Raw genomic sequence first — 22,473 nt, 5'->3', positions numbered from 1 at the left:
ATTTAAATCTTCAGTAGAAACGCTTCTCATCCAGTTTGAAAGCCGTAGAGCTGCTGGTGGTGATGGTGGTTAAACTGGAGCCGGACACCATGAGGTTTTTTGTTAGTGGGATACTGGAGAGAAATCAGTCCGCGTGCAGGTGCATTTACGGAGCGTTTACTGAAATAAAACCTTGGGAGGAGGAGGAGAGGAAATGTGCAGGAGGATGGACATTCAGCTTCACGTGTAAACACAGTTTATTGTCCACAATAACAAACAGACTGAGAAAACCTGATGTGATAACATCACATCTTCAGGTGGAAATTAATAATAACAACAATAATAATTATAAAGATCAGTTTGATCTCCTCACACAGAGGAGCTCATATAGTTTCACTCAAATTGTTATTGTTTTCTACAGGATGATTCTCGCAGTTTGTTCAACTGAAATAATGTTGCACATCACAAGTGAATTACATCTGATGAGTAACTACAAGTCAAAGTGATGCTTCTCATTTCGTTCTGGTCAGTGACTCAAAAATGTCTGTATCTCTACAGAAGCAGCAGAGATGCTTTTTGTAAATATATGAATTATTATAAATAGAAAATTAATGCTGAGTGCGGCGAATAACTTCAGTTTGTTTGTTTGTTTGTTTATTTGTTTGTTTGTTTTAGTGAACCAGCTGCATCTGAATAGCCAGTAATAACAAGTCTGTTTAGTCTGTTAGGAGTTTCTATATTTACTGCCAGTGACAAAAACACACGATACCAATGAACATTTTATTTTACACTTTCAAAATACATAATCACCTTTACATGTAGCCTAACTATGTAATAAAATAAAATAGTACTATAAAGTATTAAATAAGGTATTATAAAGATTTAAGGCGAACAAGTTACACTTCAAAGTAATTCTCTATATTTTACATGTGTTTGGGTTTTTTTTGCATGAAATTTAAAACAAATGTTTAGGATGACTATTTGTAAAACAAAGTTTTTATATTTGTGTTTTTTCCTTTTAACTATCTGCAGTTCCGGGTTCAATATCATGGGCGCTACATTACCAGCATATTACCAATATATAAAAGCAACACAGGCTACATACCAACACGTGAATAATTCAGATTGGTTTTATCTTGTTCTCCCGCTGTTACAAGATCATACTTAATGTATGTTGTACTCCGTATGAACCCTGGTAACACTGTAGTACTTCACAACTACAAATACCACCGTTATACTATTAATAATCATAACAGTATAACAGACACTGTTGTCTAATTCATTTTTATATATCAATCATTTAAAAAAAACAATTTAAAAAAGCTGTATAGACACTTGAACTGTTATTAAAACAAGATTGAACTTTACTTTCGCTGGAGTCACAAACGACCAGAATAAGGAGGGACGGTTCTGAACACATCTGGCTCCGGTCCACAGCTGGACCCGGCTCACGGCTCTGGTGGTTGCTGGCTCGGTGCTGCGGTGTCCGGGTTTAGTTCAGGACACAAACCGGATCTTTGCTCCGAACAGCGCAGAGTTTCTTCAAACTTTCCTCCCTCCGTCACACCTGCCTGTGTTAGGTGTCCTGAGTCTTCTTCACTTTCCTAATTCAATATAAGCAATACTGATTTTTTTTTTTTTTTGCTCATGTTCAGAAAAAGCCTTTAGTGGCGTCTTCATTTGCATTGTGGAAGGCAGAGGTTATTTAAGATGGGTTATATAATGGCTGGAAACGAGCCAGAGACAAATAAAGAGGCCACACAGTCCACACTTCTCTCTTCAGTCGTTTTCGTGTCATTATTTCTGCAGTAATGTCGAAAGTAAAAATTAAGTTCAATTCTTCAAATGTGGTAAATGGGGCTTTAAAGGGCAGCATGTCGTGAAACAACTGAAACGAAACTTACCGTTTAACATCAACATCCACACAGACTGTTCCGCCTGCCCTCTCCTCACAGCGGGAGAGGAAAGTCTGCTGCCATCTCTCATGTTTGTTTATTAGACCTATTATTGTGGAGGTGAAAAACTGATGTAAATCTAATCTAATCAAGTAAAATGAAAATAAATGTTGTCTAAAAGTTGTTGTTGTTGCTCTTGGTCAGTTCTCGCCTGTTATTATTAGTGATGAGGCTGTTTTTAAGACCATAGTTGCTGTCAGTCACTAGAAACCTGACTTCCTGATCTGGAAGAAGTTGGCATATTTGATTTCCTTCTGAATTCTGATGGATGCAGTTTGAAAAGGAAATTATGCGATACATCCACCCAGTCAGATTAAAGCAGGTAGCACAATAAAAATGCAGGAAATTTAAGGATTAATTTGTAAGTAAGTTAGTTTTAAGGGGGGGGGGAGATGGATGTGATGCTTCTAATGCAAATGGGTTTCTTAAAATTATAGAGCAGCGAAGGAGTTCAGACCACTGCAACAACATAAAAAAATAGATCCTGGCCTCTGATGTTTGTGATAAAATCGTTTAGTAACTGGTGGGACTTATGATTTGTAAATCCTAAAAAGAAACAAATAAAAAGCTAGTAATGTATGTTAACTGTAATTATACTCGAGACATTTCTGTTAAATAACAACAAAGATGTTGAGTCTTAAATCTACTTGTTGAATATTAGAAACAGGTGTATTCTGACGCCTGAACCGGTCGCTTTGTAAAGTTGAACCAGTTCTGTGCAACACACCGTGTGTTTCCAATAACTGCAAATGATCAGTTTTTGCTCCTTCAACAGAAGCAGCTGCACAAAGATGACTGCAGATGATCTTGAAATAAACCGCAGCTCCAAAGTCATCTGACGCGTTGGTCTCTTTGGTTTTAAGGAACATCGTGCCTCTGAATGTTTTTGAATCCCCACTGAAATCACATGGAGAAATATTTGGTGTAACAGACGTGACATCAGGGGGAAACGTGTTATCCGGGGCATCTGTAAGCCACAGTTGGTTTGGCTGAGACCAAACACTGTTGTAGTGGTGTAGACTGCCACCAGCTGTTACTGCAATGAACTGACAGAAGCCACGAGAAGTAACAAAACTCAAACATACACACATTTTTTATTCATTTTTGACATTAAAAATACAAATCACACGCACAGGGAGCAGATACCAACAAATAAACTGTGACATTCTTCAAACAGGAACCTACTGAGCACTGTACTTTCACACTAAGAGGGAGCAAACCAGATTTTTTTTGACCTATTACGTGCAAGCAAACATCAAATAAATCTATTTATCCTGTACTACACCAACAGCCTGTGGTCTAACATGTAGAGAAATCACACACAGAGTCGTTTCCTTTAAGGCTGAATGCATTCAATGGGGTACAAACAGAAGAAAAAACAAACAATGAAATGCGATTCAGAAGAAGGAAGAAGAGAAAGAAGCGGGAAGGTGGCAGTGCAGCCAGATCATGGCACTCGCTCTTTTAAAATGTAACAAAAAAATGTAAATGAGGCAGAGCCGACAGTTCGTTTTGAACGACTCTCTCTGATCTGCACTCGTGCTGTGATAAGAGCGACGGGACTGAGAGTCAAAGGCCTGACTGAGGCAAACTGGTGGATGTCGTGGGATTAAACACTGAAACAGGCTGGACTGTAAACGGCAACACTTCTCTCTGAACCCACACACCCTTTTGTTTTTAAAATTTCCCCTTGTTTGATCACATACGGTCTCGACACTCACTTCACTTCCGGTCCATGTGTTCGCCCGGTGATGAGTCCAGATGTGTGATGAGGACGTACGGTAGATGGAAAAACAACATCAGGCTCAAATAAAGTGAGAAACAGGACAGTGTAATGGAAGGCACTTACGTCACGTGTGTCTTTCTGAAGGCTTCATGAATTTAAACAAAAGGAACTGAATGTTAATACGCCCCAAACCTTACTGGACTGGCAGCAAGGGCTTTTTTTCTTAAAGGAAAAATCCACCCAAAACACTTTGAAGCTGCGGCTACAACCAAAGATTATTTTCATGGCTGATCTAAAGATTATCGTCTTGATTAATGGATTAAAAATTTGCTCCATCAAATGTCAGAAAGTATTGGAAAAATGTGGATCCGATTTTTCCCAGAGACCAAGGTGATGTGTTCAAATGTATGATTCTGTCCGACCAACACTGCGAACCCAAAGAGATTCAATTTGCAATGATATAAAACAGAAAAATGTAGAAAATCAGAGAATGTTTGACTTGAAAAATGTCATTAATGATTAATCAATTATCAAAATAGCTGCGGATTAATTTTCTGTTGATTGACCAATAATTTGAGATCCATTTAACGCCCTTAAAAACATGCATGCATTGCATTTCTGAGCCAATTTTGTTGTTTTGTTATGCAGTTTTTTTAAAAATTGTGTGGAAAGTGCCCCAACATAACAGCACGACGACGAAGACATTTTAGCGGTAGAAAATTTCTGAATCAGTGATTGAAAACATCAAGAGTCGACCTCAGATTTCGGTGTCACTTCTTCACAATAAAAGATTGATGCACTATTTTTCAAGCTCTATGCAGGAAAACTCCAGCATCATTTTCTGTTTTTCTCCATGACAAGAAAACACCTCCCTACATTTTTTTTGCAGGTGCAAATGATATCATCACATACACCTACTGAACTTCACACCCACTCTTTGGGATTGACTAAAAGGCAGTCTGGGGAAAAAAAAAGAGACAACAACATAAAGCCTAAGCAGAAGTAGTCAGAGCAGGTTGAGGTGAAGTACAATAGAAATGTCCATTACAACGCCTGAAATGTTTGAACCTGACAGACTTTAATTGCATGAATGCTTAAGAATGTCAAAGTTGGATTTTTCCTTTAAATGGAGAATCGTGAGCAAGCAAAGCCTTCAGATTCATGAGCATTTCATACGGCGGTCTGCAGTGCCCCCCTATGGTGAAACAGAGACATTACAGTCTCAGCACTGCCTCTCCGTTCAGCTGCACCTCCCTGAATTCTGCAGATTTGTTCCTTCCTTCAGCGTCAATCTCAAGCTGTTTTGAATTAATTACAAAACGAGGCCTTATTTACACCCTCACAACTGTTAATTCATGTTGGAGTAAGTTCGCACATTGTGCACATCAGGAAAACAGTGAACAAGAGGCAGTGTGAGAGGGGATCTGAGGCTGCACTGGTTGTGAAGAGCACTGTTGCCCTCCAGAGGTTCAGCAAGGAAAACACAGATGAACGGCAGAGAACGGCAGGTCAGGGTGAACGGAGGGAAAGTTGGAGGAGCTGCAGAAAAGACGTAGCAACGTGACAAAAATGTCCGTTCGGATGCTGTCGATGTCGGTGGTGAAAGTGTATTCATGTGTGTGTGTGTGTGTTTTGTGTACTTGACTATTTGTGACTTGAGATTCAGTCGAATCCTTGCCAGTCACTCTGTTCGGAGTCGTACTCCAGCTCCACCCCGATGCAGCGGACTCCCTCCAGCAGCATGGGTGTGCCGTGGTGACGATCTGGATCAGAGGCAGAGAGAGAGAGAGAGAGAGAGAGAGAGAGAGAGAGAGAGAGAGAGAGAGAGAGAGAAAGAAAGAGAGAGAGAGGAGTGAAGTCCCTGATGTGAGACGCCCATGAAACACTTCTTGCAGGATCAAACTCCACCTGTTCATCTCTCAGACATTTCCTATTATCTCCATTAGTGTGTTATGGCACATCTCAAGCTCAACAATGTAAACACTCCACAGGGGGTTCGTCCAGATTTTTTACAGTTCAGAAGCCAGAAATGTGAATGAAAACATGAAGCCCCCCCCCCCACTTCCCTCTCCCCATCCTGAGGCTATCTCACAGCTCACATGTTGTGCTTGCGATTGATGTTATTATCGGAAAGTTCTATAAAACTATTTTGAAGATCAACTTCCTGCCTCCCTGCTTTACACACCCAACTCACAATACAACCAGTCAGAGAAAAGATTAGTACAGAAATAATTAGTGATGATTGTTTATGTTTAAATTCACAAAAAGAAAAACAGAGGAGGATTCATGTTTGTACACTACAGTTATTTGGTGTAGAGAACTGACAACTAGAGAAAAAGATGTTCCCAATTTGGTTGAGAGCTTCAGCTTGGATTTTAAGTCCAAACAAGATCAAAATTTTTAACTCTTAAACACTTGTCATGAAACTTTTTCAACCATAGAGTTTAAATGTGTCTCACTGTTATGCAACGGTTTGTATCTTGCTCACTGTTAATTTCACGTAGTGCAAAACTGTGCAGTATCAATGCATTGGTGGTTCAGTGGTAGAATTCTCGCCTGCCACGCGGGAGGCCCGGGTTCGATTCCCGGCCAATGCAAGACTCCTTTTTTTCTTCTCCCGATCCCACATTACATAACTCAAGGAGGGGAGGGACGAAAATGTTCTTTACAATTTCCCAGAGTGCGGTGAGACAGTCAAACCCCAAAGATGTTTAATTTGCAGTGAAATAAACACAGAAAAACAGCAAATCCTCACATTATCCTAAAACTTCAGGGAAGTTTGAACATTTTTGTGTTTTCAAACCAGATTAAATGCTGAGCCAATACAATGTCAGTCCACTGTGCTCACTCAGTCACTGATCTAATAAAGCCAGAGCGCAGAGCAGTGCAGAGCTTAATCCATTGATCTGGTTGCTGCCCAGGCCTCAATTACACAGACATCTGGACAGATGTTGAGGGCTATGCTTTGTGAGTAAAAATAAACACTCACCAACACAATCGCCATTCATCCTTAAACACACGAATGCATGCCTACAGAAACACACACACAACTTCTACTATATTTACGCAGGCACAGATGGAAACACACATACGCCAACTTCACCTAATTCTCCATCTGCCGACACGAATGCCGACAGCGGATGCAGTCTTACTGACACAGATTTAAGAGCAGAAAATTTTAATTGATTACAGCCTCTGCTCTGAGAGCAGAACAGCAGAGCTGCAGTATAGGAGGCCGTTTTTTTATTGTCTTTACAGCTGCAGAAAAATGTTCCATTTTAACATCTTTTTAAGCAGAATTATACCAATGATTTGAGTCTCAGCTGGTTTTTTTTCCAACACAAAATAAGTTCTGGTGATTCCTCTAGAATTTAATAATGTGTTTTCATTATAAAAACTGCGTGTAAATTTAACCTCTTATTTTTTAAGGGTTGTTGGTGATTAACTAATTCACTATTTAATTAAAAGTGACACTGAGCCTAAATGCAGAGTCACCAGCAGGGGGCAGCAGTGCACCAGTGGTGATGCTGCAAGTTCAACCCTCTGCTCACCTGACTGAGATGACAGACTCCCAGATGTTGCACTGAACCTAACGCGCCTGTGATTGCTGATTCATAATCAATGAATCATTTAAGTTTAAGCTTCTGATTTGTGAAGACTTGCTGTTTTTCTTTGTCTCATGTGAGAGTCAATGAAGTTTCTTTGGGGTTTGGATTGTTGGTTCGGACATTACAAGCAATTTGAAGACACTTGGGACTTTTAATTAATCTATTAATCAATAATGAAAATTAAATGTCTATTGCATACCTACTATAAAGATACAATAGAACAGCTTTTACTTCTCTCTGCCCAGGGTCTCATCGTCTCGTACTTGGACCGAGATAAGTAGCAGAAAAGTGTGTGGTGCAATATTAGCTGTGTGCACAAGCAGCACAGAACGATGAGATCATTATCACATTAACTGTTAAAGTGGCCTCACCCATGACTCTGGCGTGAACTTTGACCTTGACACAGACGTCCTCGTTGGTCTCGCTCAGCAGCAGCACTTCCTCGCACAGAACTCCCTCCTGCTGGGCCATGTACTCGCACGTTACCTTCAGACCTCCTGGAAAACACAGAGAGAGAGAGAGAGAGAGAGAGAGAGAGAGAGAGAGAGAGAGAGAGAGAGAGAAAGAGAGAGAGATTGGGTTTCCTCTCTTGTATTTACTACACACAAACACATGGTGTCTCTGTCTCAGACTGATGCGTCGACGGATCCCCAGCAGGCCAGAGGAGCAAAATGTCAACACGATGATAAATACATAAACACAGCTCACTGATGAATAAACAAAAATAAATCACAAATATATTCATACATATAAACACACACACACAAACACACATACTGTACATCCATCTGCCGCTTTTGACATCAGCTGACACACACACAGACCATAGAGTAATATAAAGGGTGTGACAGCTGAAAAGTAAAGTAAAGGTCAGTAACCTGCTTTAGTTACAGGCACGACTCCCAGAAACATTCAGGATCGCCTTTGGCCCAAATTAGCAGGTTTAGTAGCGTGGCCAAATCCAGTAGAGACTCATTCAACTTTTACACTTCTATCACAGTTCTTTTTCTTTTCTTTTTTTTTTTTTTTAAAGCCTGGGCAGGTGCCAGGTGTTCAGGGTTTACCTATGGCAGCGCAGAGAGTGACAGGAATTCAAGACAAAGGAGGAAAACATATGAAAGTCAGTTTTGTTTTTATGATTCCTCAGAGATGGATTTCTGAGCGAGCTCTGTCTGAACTGTCTGCTGCTGTAATCCTCAGCCATCTGCTCCTCTGTGCAGCCTCTGAACACTGCTGCTGAGAATTACTTCCAAGTATTTCCCTCAGATCTGCCTGCAACAAAAATAAGCACATACTAAACTTTTTTTAAATTTATTTTTAAATTACACCCTGCTTTCTACGTGGCTTGGAAATATAACTCGTGATAAGGCAATATGTAACAGGAAAAAGCCTACTATTAACAAACACTTATTTAAAAGGGGATTTAAATAATGGATGACATGTAAAAGCTCTGTTTGCAGCGTGTGGGACCTGAAACAAAGAGAGGGAAAGGATCAAAATGCAACAGACAGAAATAATAATGTTTTGGCTTGGGCATACAAAGAGTGGGAGGGGTTACAGGTCACAGCAGATACATTTTTTATTACTGACAGGTAAGAAGAATAGGAGGACATACATGCCAAATATAATGCTTAGGTGTGTTCACCTTACAGGATGTACCTTCAGTTCCTATTGTGGTAACAAGAAATATATTAAATAATTCCTGTCAAAAATGTACAACTGTAAATGTGTCTTAATCTAAAACCCTTTTTTTTGCACCGCACCCTTTTTGTACTGACAACAGTGTTGAGGAAAGTCCACAGAGGGGGGAGGGGGGAGGTCTATAACTATTTCCACTGGGGATGTTACCAAATCCTCGTTTGACCCCCGCACTTTCACGGTTTGTTCGATTCATTTACTAAAACACCCCTTGACCGTGTCCGTCCTCCGTCCGACCATAAAGTCCAGATGGGAGAAGCTCTGAGTTGATCAAAATGTTAATGTGCTTAGAAGTTATTACCGTGCACTCACAGCAATTAAGCTTTAGAGCAGCGGTGAGTCATTTTTGGTGTTTTTTAGCCCCCGGGCCTCGTCGCCTTTCAGGCAACCGACACTCAGCCCTTTACTGTTGGTGTCGGGTGTTGTCGCTGCATGCTGCCTGAGAGGAAGACTGCAGACACCACCCAGGGCTAAAATTACTCATGATCAAAGATAATGATGTGAAAGATGAAAAGCTTCTGACTTCACTATATCATGGTGAAAATACCACTAACAGTTTCTAATGCCTTCATTACCGCAACCTAAAGCCTCACTCTGAGGAAGCACCTGCCTTCATTAGCAGTTTTATCTTTCTTAACCACAACCGGCTAAACAGGGACACAGAGGCGACAAACTAGGCCCTTTGTTGATCTACCGCTCGCTACTGTGCAGACGCCAACAAAGCTGCAATATACAGCTCAATGTTCAGTGTGTGTTGGGCTGTAACAGATACTGTGATAACACCATTAACCATGATATTTGGTGTGAAAATGTGACGCACCTGATCGCAACTAAAACAAAGATTAGGCTCGAAAGTCAGGTTGTTGTATTATGAAACGCACATGAAGCTTTTACTCATCCCCGTCTCCTCCGAAGAAACTCTTGTTTTTTCTTTTTTTTTTAAAATATAATTTATCTTAGTTGCAAAAGTTTCAGGAACACAGGACACACAGATCGAGTGGCTGAGTGGGCGATATTGGACAAATTTCCTCCGCAGCCGATGACCTACTTTGGTTCAAAATCAGTCTCCTGGAGTTGGTGGCGTGACGAGTCGTGATGAGGAAAGATGCAGCACAAACCGACTGCACCAAGTTCAAGGAAATTACAAAAAGTTACAGTTTGTAAACCTGACTGTGTTTACTGATGTTCTGTTTCCCACATTCCCCTGTGATCTTACCCTCTGGTGCCGGTGTGATATCGGTGATCCGCAGGTGTGGACTGGGTACAGGCGCTGGACACACATCCTTCCCTAGCGCCGGGACGTCGGGCAAGTTGAACATGATTTCATATCGGTGCTGCGTCTTCAGGAAGCCAACCTACAGCGAAAGGGAGGGAGAGATATTACTAAGGTTGAAAGGCAAACAGAGTCAAGATTTAGTGACTTGGCAGAAATACAATGGCTTCTTTCTCCCTCCTATAACTTTGGACTAATCCGACAGCACCATAGAGAGAGAGGGGTGGGCCGAGAAGAGAATAATGGAGAGGGGTTCATACAGAGGGGAAAAGGCTTCAGCTTGGCTTCAGACCGCATACTATAAGTCCATTACAGCTCAATAAATAAAGGATTAATTTTTATGAGTAACATGGATAAGTAATTCTCATAACCACTACACTGTTGGGCTGAGTTTCCCTTGAAGGAGTCCTCTAATTGAAATCATTAGTCATTGCTCTGGTGATTTTAATCCCCTCACCTCTGCCAGATTTGCAATTTCAGCCTGACGGGAAATAAACCTGAATTACTTTCTGGATTTCGCTCAACTCCAAAATCTTCCAGTAATACTAATCCTATGAATGGATTTTTTTTTTTTTTTAGCAATTCAAGAGCTTAATCTTACTCATGGCTACACCTTCTACATCAGTATGGAGGCCGCAGTGGAGCTTCTCCAACAGATTGAACACTCGAGCGTGAAGGCCAACACGGGCCCCCAGAGGAGGGAGGAACTTCAGAGGTCACGAAGAGATAAATCACTCTGGAATAAGAAGCTGGATTTATTTTAAGGTAGAGGTGGAAAAGTTGAGACTCTCTGATCTTTGCCATGCGTTAGCGGAGGCCGAGCCTTCATGCATATGACAACATCGTCCGTTCCCATGTCTAGAAACTAACTGAGAACTAACTAAAAACTAAATCTATCTGTAGTTTCCAGAACCTTGGAAATGTGATTGTTGGTCACTTTAACTTCACAAAAAAATACTGACTATATTTTCAAGAAAGCCACAGAGACTGTATCTACGCAGGGAGCTGGAGTTAGCTGATATATAAAAGTCTGGTGGAAAGTATTTTATTTGTCAGCATAGTGTGGCATAAAAGCTACAGGGAAGCTTAAGATGCAGCCAAGTGAGATATTAAATTATTGATGCTGTGTTCCAGCTGTGTCCCCATAAATTGTCTTGTATTGTTTTTAGTGCTGTTTGTTGAAACCAAAGACAATTTTCCCCAATGTGGAAGTTCATAACTAACCATTAACTATTAAAGTTAATACTAATGATCTGGTTCCTATTTCCTTTCTGATATAATAGATAAATCTCCAGGTTACAGGACCTCGAATCATCCAATCAGATCATGTAGAAAAAGACCACAACACCGAACAGAGTATTGTTCAGTGACAATTCTGATAATCAATTAATCACATTAGTCATTTATCAGGCAAAGATACTAAACATTTGTTGGCTTCAGTTCCTCAAATGTGAGGACTTCACCTTTAGGTCTCGAAGGTTGTTTTTCACTCTTTTCAGACATTTAACAAATTGGACAATTAATTTATTAATCTAAAAAAATATATCAATCATGAAAATAAGTTAATTACGAGCTTAAAGTAAGATTACCCATCAGACTGCAGATTAACTTTCAGACTTCACAACAAAGGACAAAGAAGAAAATAAAAAAAAAACAGAAGGGAAATAAGTAAATGACGCAACCAAACAAAACTCTGTTTCATCTCACAAACAACACACAGTTCTCATTACCCACACACCGCGAAGACTGTAAGATGGACAAGTGAGAGAAACAGCGACAGAGAGGTGGAGTGTGAAGAGTGATCTGGTGGTAGCTGCCTGAAATTTAACAAAGAGAAAAATTCATGAGGGAATTGTCACAAAGAGGAGAGAGGAGAGTCTCGCAGAGGAGGCAGGATGAAAAGAGAGACAGCGAGGGAGAGAAGGAGACAGCAGGGAAGTGCAGGCAGGGGGAGATAAGCCCAAAGCCCCTCCAGCTACAGCTACAAACGATGGCTTCAGCCCCACACAACCCCTGGTTGAAGCGAGGGGCAGAGCAGAGGCTGCACACAGCATCAAGTGAGGGGGGACACACACACACACACACACACACACACACACACACTGAAGGAGCACTGCAGAGAAAAACAATAATGATTCAGCGAGTGTCGTCCCACGCATGTCCACCGACTGAACTGTCACAGAAATGTGATCTAATATGAATTTCAATCTGCGGATTTGGAAAAAAAAAAAAAAAGTTCAGGTGGGGAAATGTGTCACTGATGGAGACACACACACACACACACACACACACACACACACACACACACACACACACACACACAAAAAGTGATAATTGATCCGAATCATTTCATTTAGTACGCAATTTAAAGTAACTCTCGTTAATGAGTGTGATGCATCTATACACTAGTGAGTGCTGGCAGTACGTGTCAGACTCAGTTCGTCCAAAACAATGGTGTAATTCTTATGTAAGTTGAAGGGGAAATACCACACATTTTATGAAGCTGCGTCACCCTGGTTCAATACGACGGTTCATTCATTAACACACTGTTTATTGACTAAACACGTCTTAGAAGAAAAGAGAAAAAACAACTATCAATCCCCAGTGGACAGTGAATAAGACGTGGACCTGGCAATGCTAGAATACAAAACTAATTTTGACTCCATAAAGTTACTCATTCATTCAGTGTGCTGACATAAAAAGTTAAGTATTGTCCCAGAGGGAACATTTTGTCTAGAGCTCAGTGCTGCAGTCTGTTGCTTTACATAAACACATGATAGAAAGTATGTGACATGACACTGGACAAGTTGCTAAGTAAGTAACAACACAAAAGGTTTAAAAGAATTTAAGTGGTAGGTGCTAAAATGCTTGCGTATGTATTACACAATGCTCTGCTGCATTGAGGTTTAGCATCAGAGTCCAGCAGCTTGATGGAGGCTGGAACAAACGGCAGCTTCCAGTGGTTTGGTTTGTTCTTTTGCACCCTGAGTTTTCTTCCTGCTGGCAGAGGTTCGTATTCAGAGAGGAGGGGATGCTGAGGGTCTGCAATGATTTTTGATGCTTGTTTCATGACTGCCTGCCTGTACGGGCTCTGTATGGGCTCATAGTCTTTCTTCCCTATTACCTTCATAGCTCTTTTTGTGCACACTGACAACCCTGCTTTTCAGCTGCACAGTTAGGCTGCGGAACCATGCTGTCATTCCATATCTAATGGTGCTCTCTAGGATTGACCGGTACAACATCAGCACGATCAGGCTGCTCACTCCAGACAGCCTCAATCGCCTTAGAAAGTAAAGTCTATGCCTCAGTCTTGATGCACAGTTTATCAATGTGTGTTTTCCAGCAAAGATATACGATGGTTTTTGATGACCACCGGCTCATGGGTCAATCACTTGCCTTGGGTCAAAGGCAGTCTCCTCTGTTTGTTTCGGTGACATTAGGAACTAGATTATTGATGTCAAATCACTTGAGGAAGGTGTCTGTCTCATGGTGGTACCCAGAAGGGTGTGCTTATGGAGAAGGCTCAAAATCACAGTATCATCAGAGAATTTTATGATATCATCATTGGCATACACGTTCCTGCAATCATTTGTGTACAAGGTAAAGAATATAGGTGAGAGCCTCTTCGTATGTTCCTTCTCTTATTTTATGCCAATGTTTCCTGCAGTCATTACCATTTAAGTTACATCTAAGTTACTCACAGTGACATGATGATAGTTAGCGAGCATATAAACCTTCTTATTGTCTGTGGAATGGAGGTGAAACTTCATAAGCTCTGGCTGCGTAGAACAAAATAACATGAATTAAAAAATGTGTGGCCTCTGCAGCAACACAGCTCCAGCTGATCTCTGTGGCACCTACAGCAACTCATTTCCATGCCCTGCTTCACCATCTTAAATCAGAAACAAGGGGCGTGCACGAAGACAAACAGACAAGAATTGTGTGCTGTTTCCACATGACCCTGCCTATTTGTGATATTCAAATAACCTTCATCAAAACTGGTATTCATGCAGCTGTTGTATGCATGCCGCTTCCATCCCACACACTCCCACCACCTCATCTTTGGTCTGCCTGTGAGGACCGCCAAACCCACCCGGCCGTTTCCATAGCAACACCACCCCACTCTCCCCCCCCAGCTCCACGATAAGCCACGACGCAGGGCTGACGGTACTCTGTGCCCACTCTCAAGCACGCTTAAAGAGCTCTGAGAAACAAGCAAGCACACACTCACACAAAACGGGCTGCTCTGTAACGGCGAAGGTCACAGCCATGTTTGTAGTCCATCGACACGGGCACACACAGCTTTTAAGCAAATTGATTTGACTGTGAATTTGTTTCAACGCTCGGAAAGGCTTAGTTACAGCGAGCGTGCACAGAACTTTCCTTTGGGATTTTGGTATGATTGAGGAAAGGTCAACCTGAAAGCCCTCTGAAGGTCTTTTGATGTCATATATACAATATAAACCCAAACCAGGCAAAATGACATCTACCTTTAAATGTGCGGGGCCTTTCACTGAGAAATGAAATGTAGAAAAGAATAAGAGTTGTTTTGTGAATTTAAAAGTGGGAAGTCTGGGTTTATTCAGTGACAGTGAAAGGGGCAGAAAATGAGAGCAAATATAGCTTCAGTCATTCTGTAACACTCATAGAAACAGTTTTAGGACACACTCTACCTGCAGGGAGGACAGCCTTTCAAAAGCTGTCCAAAAAACATGAGCTATTTGAGATGCACTTCAGTTTCTGTGCCAGCCACTTGGACAGAAACGAATCCACGCCTTATCAGATGTATCATGAGGTTGCTCCTCTGCCTGTGTGCCTGTCTGTTTTACTCTCAAACATTTAGATCAGTGCTTCTGAACCGCTTGCACATTAGGTGCTATTATTACACTGTGGACAATGTTCTTATTGTGATACTCTTGAGTCTCCTGATCTGACATTTGAAAACAAGACGAGGAGTCTTAAGGAGCCACAACGGCGCTTTGAGCTAAATGCTAACATCAGCACAAGCTCGCTGTGACATGTTGAACATGTTGATGTTTACCATGTTTCGGCTATATCGTTTCGTAAGGATGAGTTTATGTACGAACATTTGTGCTGATCCACTGTCTCTGTCTAATTTTGACTAATTTAAACTCTCTCTGAGTACAACTGAAGTCTCTATATTTTCACAGTTGCATGACAATACTAATTTAAAGAGAGAATAAGAATGAAGAGTTGCTACGAGGACAAGGTAGAAATAAAGAGCTATAAAAAAAAAAAAACGGCAATGTCTCAGAAATAAATTAGCTATTTTAATTGTGCAGTTAGAAAGAACATGTTTAATTAATTAGCATCATGATCATCAGCAGCTTCAATGTTAATGAAGCCTGTGCAGCTAAAACAAGTTAATGGTCACTGATACTAAAACTTAAGACACATTTTTCCAGAGGCTCCTATTATTAGAGTTTTTGAAGTTTTGGAGCGGCTTCTGTTGCCGTTACTTGGCTCCTGAGTTCAGCACCTCCAGGGTTTAAGAGCTGACAGCAGAGAAAAAGATAAGAGGTCCGATATCACTGTTATGTGCCTTTATAGCCGACAGAGGAGATTAACAGTGATGAGAAAAGACTTTAATCTTCTCCTGAATGTTTCACAGATAAAACCTATCAATGCTGGAGAGGGGACTGACACACTAGATCAAAGAGTTACCTTCTAATATTTTATCCACCACTTGAAAAACATAACACCAAGGGAAGTCAAGCCCCTAATTATGACCAGTTACAAGACAAGACTGTCACGGCCAGTGGGCAATACAGATATAACTGTGAGAAGGTAGTGGGTTTTTTTTTTCCCAAAGGGAACCGAACTCATTTAATATCTGTTTTAAAAACAATGACTTTGTTTGATTGGTGGTAATAAGTCTGACGTAATCGTTAGTATAGTAGCTTGTTTTAGTCTGGGCTTTTATTTGGATTGACCGCCTCTAGACTGATTCATTTGAAGATGAAATGATATCGGATGTAGTGCTTTTTTCTTTCTTTTGTTGTTGTTGTGCCTTTGAACTGTTGCCTCCCAGTCTTGTCCAACCAGTTTCCATTCGTTTAAACAGTACAAAGTTTTATTGTGAATCTAATCCACAGATCCACTTGGGAGTTGTCTTTTGGAGCTACATGGTGTCCATGGTGCAGATGGAGACCGAATCATGTCTGTAGGCTGGAAGGAAACGACGACCTCGCATCCTGACCCCTCAGATCATCTGGGACGGGTTTACTCAGTGTTCCCAGAATCAAACAAGGTGAAGCAGCTTTTAGTTTCCATGCTCCTCACCTGTGGAGCTGGTTTCCTGAATACCTGAGATCTGCTGAAACTGTCAAAACATTACTATTCGCTGCGGCTTATAAATTATATACGTGACATCGCTTTAATCTTGTGTCAGCGGAGACTCTACCTCAGCTCACATCTTTCAATATTTCAATTTCAATGTCTTTTACCGCCGCTTTCTTTTAAAGTGCTGTGTAAAGTATTGATGTCCGTGGTTGGTTGATTAATTTTGAGGAAAGACTGTGGTGCGTTTGTGACCCCCCACAGCGCCACTGATGAGGGTGGTTATTTCCAGGGTAACTTCAGGTTGTGCCCGGCGCAGATAAAAACCCACAGTGAGGTCTCACCCGTGGGGAAAGAGGCTGAGCCCGGTGTAATCAAGACCTGTGGTGCATTTGTGTCCGTCAGGAAAAGAGGTTCTATAGAGCTGTTTGCCTTATTGGAGGACTGTGAGAAAGTTTCTCACCTGGTTTTACATTTTACATTTCTTATTTGAATGTTTTTTATTTATTCAAATTAGTGTTTATTGCTTTTAAATGCAATTCTAATGTCATCTGAATGTTTTATTTTGAATGTATTCCCATGCCTGTATAAAGCACTTTGAATGGTACTTTATAAATAAACCTGCCTTGCCTTACTGCAGATCACTTTTGATCCAAGGGAGCATGTGATGATGCCAGATGATAACTGAGCTCGGGGAAAAAGCTCATCATTATCTCATAAAGCGTTGCCTCCCGAGATTTCAGTGCAGCTCCTTGAAACTAAATGGATTCATGCCAGATCATTATGCGATTGATGCTTTTCTACAAATACAGCAAACACATTTGTGACTATAATCAGATTAAGCACTGCAGTTAAATGTTTATATTGTCCCGACCTAAGCCTCATATTAAGAACCTAAACACCTAAAATATATTGCCACCATGCTGCCATCACTCTTGGGTTGTCGAATCTTGTTTGTCGTGTGATCACATAACAGAAAACAGAAAACAAACTGAGTATAAAATGAATTATCTCTCCCGCTGCCCACTTAGCATGTTACAGTGGAGCGACTGTAAGATGTGGCCTTGCAGTAACCGAAGATAACACTGATGGAAAACGGTTGAAGCAAGGTTTTCTCTTTTGTGGAAAACGCAAAAAACACGGTCAACAGGAGCTGAATTTCAAACAAGAACATGCAGCCAGAGCAGAAATAGGTTTTTGGGCTCAAGTGAGTGTTTGTGAGGGATAAAAAACCTTCAGTAGAGATTCACGGACAACAACAAAAACACTGCTGTGTCTATTTGTGTGTTTCCAGTTCATTCTGGAACATAAGAAAATTGGGGGAACTCAAAACAGATCTCCCTCATCATCTGTAGCTATCAAGTGTCAGGTTATTGCAAGGTTAACCACACCTTGACCATGAAGTTGCCGTCGTCCTCTGGGGTCACCATGACAACAGAGTCATGCAGCTTTTCATCGAAGTGAACGTGCGACGGGGCGCCGGCGGCGGGGGGTTCCTCTGAGAAGCGCACGCCTCCTGCCTTCGCACAACCTGAGAGAGAGGGAAGAGGGAAGAGCCGCTGAAGATATGAACATGAGCACTCACGCTGCGTCCCTTTACGGGGATTAAAAGATCCGTTAAACAGCAGCAGTCAACTAATTTTAATGACACGGTGGAAAGTACAACAGAGCACTTTACAATCACTCAAACCTGCTCTGGTAGTCTGAACACTCGAGGAGCTGCTAAGGTCGGAAAAGCTCACAAAGGCAATAATTTATGTGCACATACAATGCAGAATACCCATCATGCAGGGTGTTCAGTGCTTCCCTCATGGGAACAGAGCTAGCAGGGCTGACGGAGAGAGAGAAGAGAGAGAGAGAGAGAGAGAGGGAGAGAGCGAGAGAGAGAGAGAGAGAGAGAGAAAGCGAGCATGAGATGGTAAAACTGAGGAATTGTTGAGGGAGAGAAGAGGCGTCAATAATCAAAAAGGGGAAACCGATAAAGAGGAAGAGACAAAGTTTGTGAAAAAGTCAAAGGTCTGGAGTGAAAGACGGTAGAAATGTTGCAGTAATGGATGGGGTTGATGTCTGCTCCACACAGGCCACGATGTTAACACGGTATTGTGTAAAATAAAACTATTATGTGGTATAAAGTAAAGAGAGTCTTACAGATATTAGTTCTGCCACAGACTACAGATTACAGATCACAGCCTACAGACTATAGATTACAGATCACAGACTACAGATTACAGACTACAGATCAGACTACAGATTACAGACTACAGACTCCAGATCAGACTACAGATTACAGACTACAGATCAGACTACAGACTACAGACTACAGATCAGACTACAGATTACAGACTAAACTCCAGATCACAGACTACAGACTACAGACTCCAGATCACAGACTACAGACTACAGATTACAGACTACAGATCACAGACTACAGACTACAGATCACAGACTACAGATTACAGATTACAGCCTACAGACTACAGATCAGACTACAGACTACAGACTACAGACTACAGACTCCAGATCACAGACTATAGACTACAGACTACAGATTACAGCCTACAGACTACAGATCAGACTACAGACTACAGACTACAGACTACAGATCACAGACTACAGATCACAGACTACAGACTACAGATTACAGATTGCAGCCTACAGACTCCAGATCACAGACTACAGCCTACAGACTACAGACTACAGACTCCAGATCACAGACTACAGACTACAGACTACAGACTACAGATTACAGACTACAGACTCCAGACTACAGTTTACAGACTACAGATCACAGACTACAGACTACAGATTACAGACTACAGACTACAGATTACAGACTACAGACTACAGATTACAGACTACAGATTACAGACTACAGACTACAGACTACAGATTACAGCCTACAGTTTACAGCCTACAGATTACAGATTACAGACTACAGATTACAGACTACAGAATACAGACTACAGATCACAGACTACAGACTAAAGACTTCTGGCAGCTGCAACGCTGTTTGAATCCTGGTGTAAACCAATGTCATGCAGTTTAAGGACAGTTTTGCACAAACCTTAACACTCCTAACAGTAATAGATGGCCTCTTATATCAGTCCATATCTTATACTGGAAGCAAACACAGTGTGCTTTCAAACCTTTCTTCCCAGTAATATTACATTACAAATCCCTCCATGCCAGTCTCCATAGGACCTCTGTGTGAAAATAACGTGGTTAAAGAGGTTTAGGTTTACAAGCTCAACATATTATTTCCCTTTAGGTTTGTGGTGCTCTCCTCTGACACTGAGACATGGCGATATTTATTTTTCTCCTGGCCAGGCGTTCATCCCCAGTGTGGGAGAATAGAAACTTGTTCTCCAAATAAACCCCCTCCTCCCAAAAAAAAAAATAATTCTCTGAGACAACAAACAACTTGTCTAAATTTCTGCTCAAAAGGATTTGGGTCTGATTACAGAGCATCATTTTCCCAGAACCTCAAAGGAGTGTAGAACACAAGAGACAGATAAACAGTACAAAGAATATAGTATGCTGGACTTCTCTGTTATATCTAAACAATCTTTAAAATGTTTATTAAATGTTATATTAATAGAAGGTTATCCCCATTGAGACTTACTCATCATTTGAATTTAAACACCATTTCTCATAGAAACTCTTTGGAAAAGTGCTGTTGCAGTGTGTATGTGTGTGTGTGTGTGTGTGTGTGTGTGTGTGTGTGTGTGTGCAAGTATGACTCTGAGATTACCATATCCAGCATCATACTGTCTATTTCACAAACACACACCCTTCCTTCCAATTATCCTCGATTTATTCAAAACTTCAAAGGGCGTCCTCAGAACAAAGCACAAATATACAAGTCTATCTGTGATTTTAAGAATCTAATCACCTTCTGAAATAAAACTGACTGCAATAAACTATTTAACCTCAGAACTAGGTCTTTTGTTGCTGCTTCTCAGGCTCACATGTATTTATATCGATCTTACAGGGCATAGAAAACACCAAGCATTTTCATGTACATTATTAATTTCATTTATATACATATATATATATATTCACTGACTTTATCACTGACTTATATCCAAACTTAAATCAAGTGTTTGTGCCACCCTGGATGCAGCAGGCCATTGTTTTCCAGTAGAAAAGCTCTGAAAACAAACTCTCTGCTTTCTGCCCAGCACTGAACGGCCCACAGAGAAAGTTAGCCACTAACTGGTGAATACAGTGGAGCATTTAGCAGCTAAAAAAAGCCAGATATGTTCCTCAGGAGTCTGTGGAAACCAAAGCACAACTTCAAATAAATGCCTGTACGTCTACTGGACGCATAAATAGCAACTGTTTGATATCACATCCACCAGAACAACTTCATAAGTTCATATAATGTCAGCAGAAAAAGTAGTGAATGTAGCTTTAAGCAAATTGCCGCAAAGCCCAAGTCCACTTTTAACTTTAATCAGGTATTCTTACCAACCTGACAGCTGAGGAGATTTTATTCTTTTAAGTCTTTTCTTCCAAAAAAGTATTTTCTTTTTTCACACTTATTGGCGGAGGCATCCTTCCCCTCGAATCTGGACCAGAAAAAATACTCCTTCAAGTGTAAGTGTGTGTGTTTTGTCAGAAGAGGAGAAATTTGGCTTAGGCCCACAAGTTGGTGAAGTTGGCGCCATCTGTATTATTAAATATTAAGCCAACAGAGTAGAGCCTGATAATAATGTAAATTTTATCTAGAAGATCAAACTGATAAAAACATAATGAACTTTTTACTTCAAAACAACAGCACCTGTAGCCTGGACAGGTAATTAAATTAAACATGCCTTATTCTCCCTCGGAAAGCAAGGAGATGCATATATGGAGGCATGCAAAAGAGCTTGCATTATATTAAAGCTAATCACACCACAGTGTTTATTCGCTATATAAATACACTGTGGTTAATATTAAATAGACAATAGTATAGTGCATAACTGCTCCAGCACATTTAACTGTATTCATATACCGACTTATGTTCTTGCATTACATGAAGCAGAGGCCATTACTGTCCCACTTGGGCCCAGTTCCATTAAACTTTTATTCAGACTCATATTAGAGATTAGAGATCCTTGCTATCAGCAATGTGGGTCACAATAATGAGTTCAGGAGTTACATCATGTTCCATATGTGCAGGATCACTGTGCAGAAATGGAAAGTGGAAATGAGGATTGCTGTTTGCCGTTTGATAGTGCAGAACACCTTGTAGTATTAGCAATATCCCATGACGGAGCTTTTAATAGATGTGCAAGATGTACTGTAACTCAAAAGAGAATTTATTACTCCTGTGATCCTAGACAGTGCAATTTCCCCAAGTCTCCAAAACTAGATGAAGGATAACAAGTCAGCGACGGGTCAATATCTGAAAATGAGTTTTCTTATCTGATTATGTGCCTTCATTTAAATTCAAGACTAAAACATATTACAGCATTAATAATCTTTAATCTTTCCCAAATATCCACCATTTGAATAAAGTGATACCTACTTATAAAAGATAAGGCTGGTAGTAAAGTATAGGAAACAGCAACGCAGTGTTTGGTGTAATGTCTGTGAAAGATTAATAATACCCTTCACATAGCGCCAATCAAACGCAGCTATTAATGATGTACATGACATTCATGAATAGATTTGTTGTCACTGTAGAGTGAGTCACTGCTTACAGCACACAACATTATCTTTGCTGGAAATGTTGCCATCTATGGCGAAGTAGATCCAAGTGGAAGGGACGACACAGCTTCTGACTCAGACCATGAGATGCTGCATTTAACCTTTAACACCGACGGGGACGTCGTGAGAACTGATTTGAAGGCAGACACAGTAAATAATAACAACAACACGTGGAATGGCAGCAGCAAATGCAGCAGCGCATTTCAGAACGTGTGTTTAGTGAAAACAGGGAAAAAACAA

General features: G+C 40.8%; 1 protein-coding gene and 1 non-coding gene across 3 annotated transcripts in view; one reads left to right on the top strand and one right to left on the bottom strand.

Moving 5' to 3' along the window:
* Positions 1–3,009: 3,009 nt before the first annotated feature.
* The window catches only part of adisspb (adipose secreted signaling protein b), a 28,850-nt gene continuing 9,386 nt past the window's right edge, over positions 3,010–22,473 (bottom strand). For both annotated transcript variants that reach the window (XM_023396807.2, XM_023396808.2), the window contains exons 3-6: positions 17,931–18,070; positions 10,183–10,321; positions 7,640–7,765; positions 3,010–5,423 (exon numbers count right to left, since the gene is read on the bottom strand). In XM_023396807.2, coding sequence (XP_023252575.1) covers positions 5,323–5,423; positions 7,640–7,765; positions 10,183–10,321; positions 17,931–18,070 — 506 coding nt within the window. In that variant the 3' untranslated portion in view covers positions 3,010–5,322. The remainder of the gene's footprint in view (positions 5,424–7,639; positions 7,766–10,182; positions 10,322–17,930; positions 18,071–22,473) is intronic.
* Positions 6,187–6,257, top strand: trnag-gcc (transfer RNA glycine (anticodon GCC)). Its single transcript has one exon. It is a non-coding gene; the product is annotated as a tRNA-Gly (tRNA).

This window comes from Seriola lalandi, unplaced genomic scaffold (assembly GCF_002814215.2).
Source record: "Seriola lalandi dorsalis isolate HSWRI2012SDOR001 ecotype SW California unplaced genomic scaffold, Sedor1 jcf7180002054983, whole genome shotgun sequence".
Taxonomy (NCBI): domain Eukaryota; kingdom Metazoa; phylum Chordata; class Actinopteri; order Carangiformes; family Carangidae; genus Seriola; species Seriola lalandi.
Note: the sequence above shows the minus strand (reverse complement) of the source record. Positions and strands in the feature narration are given on the sequence as shown.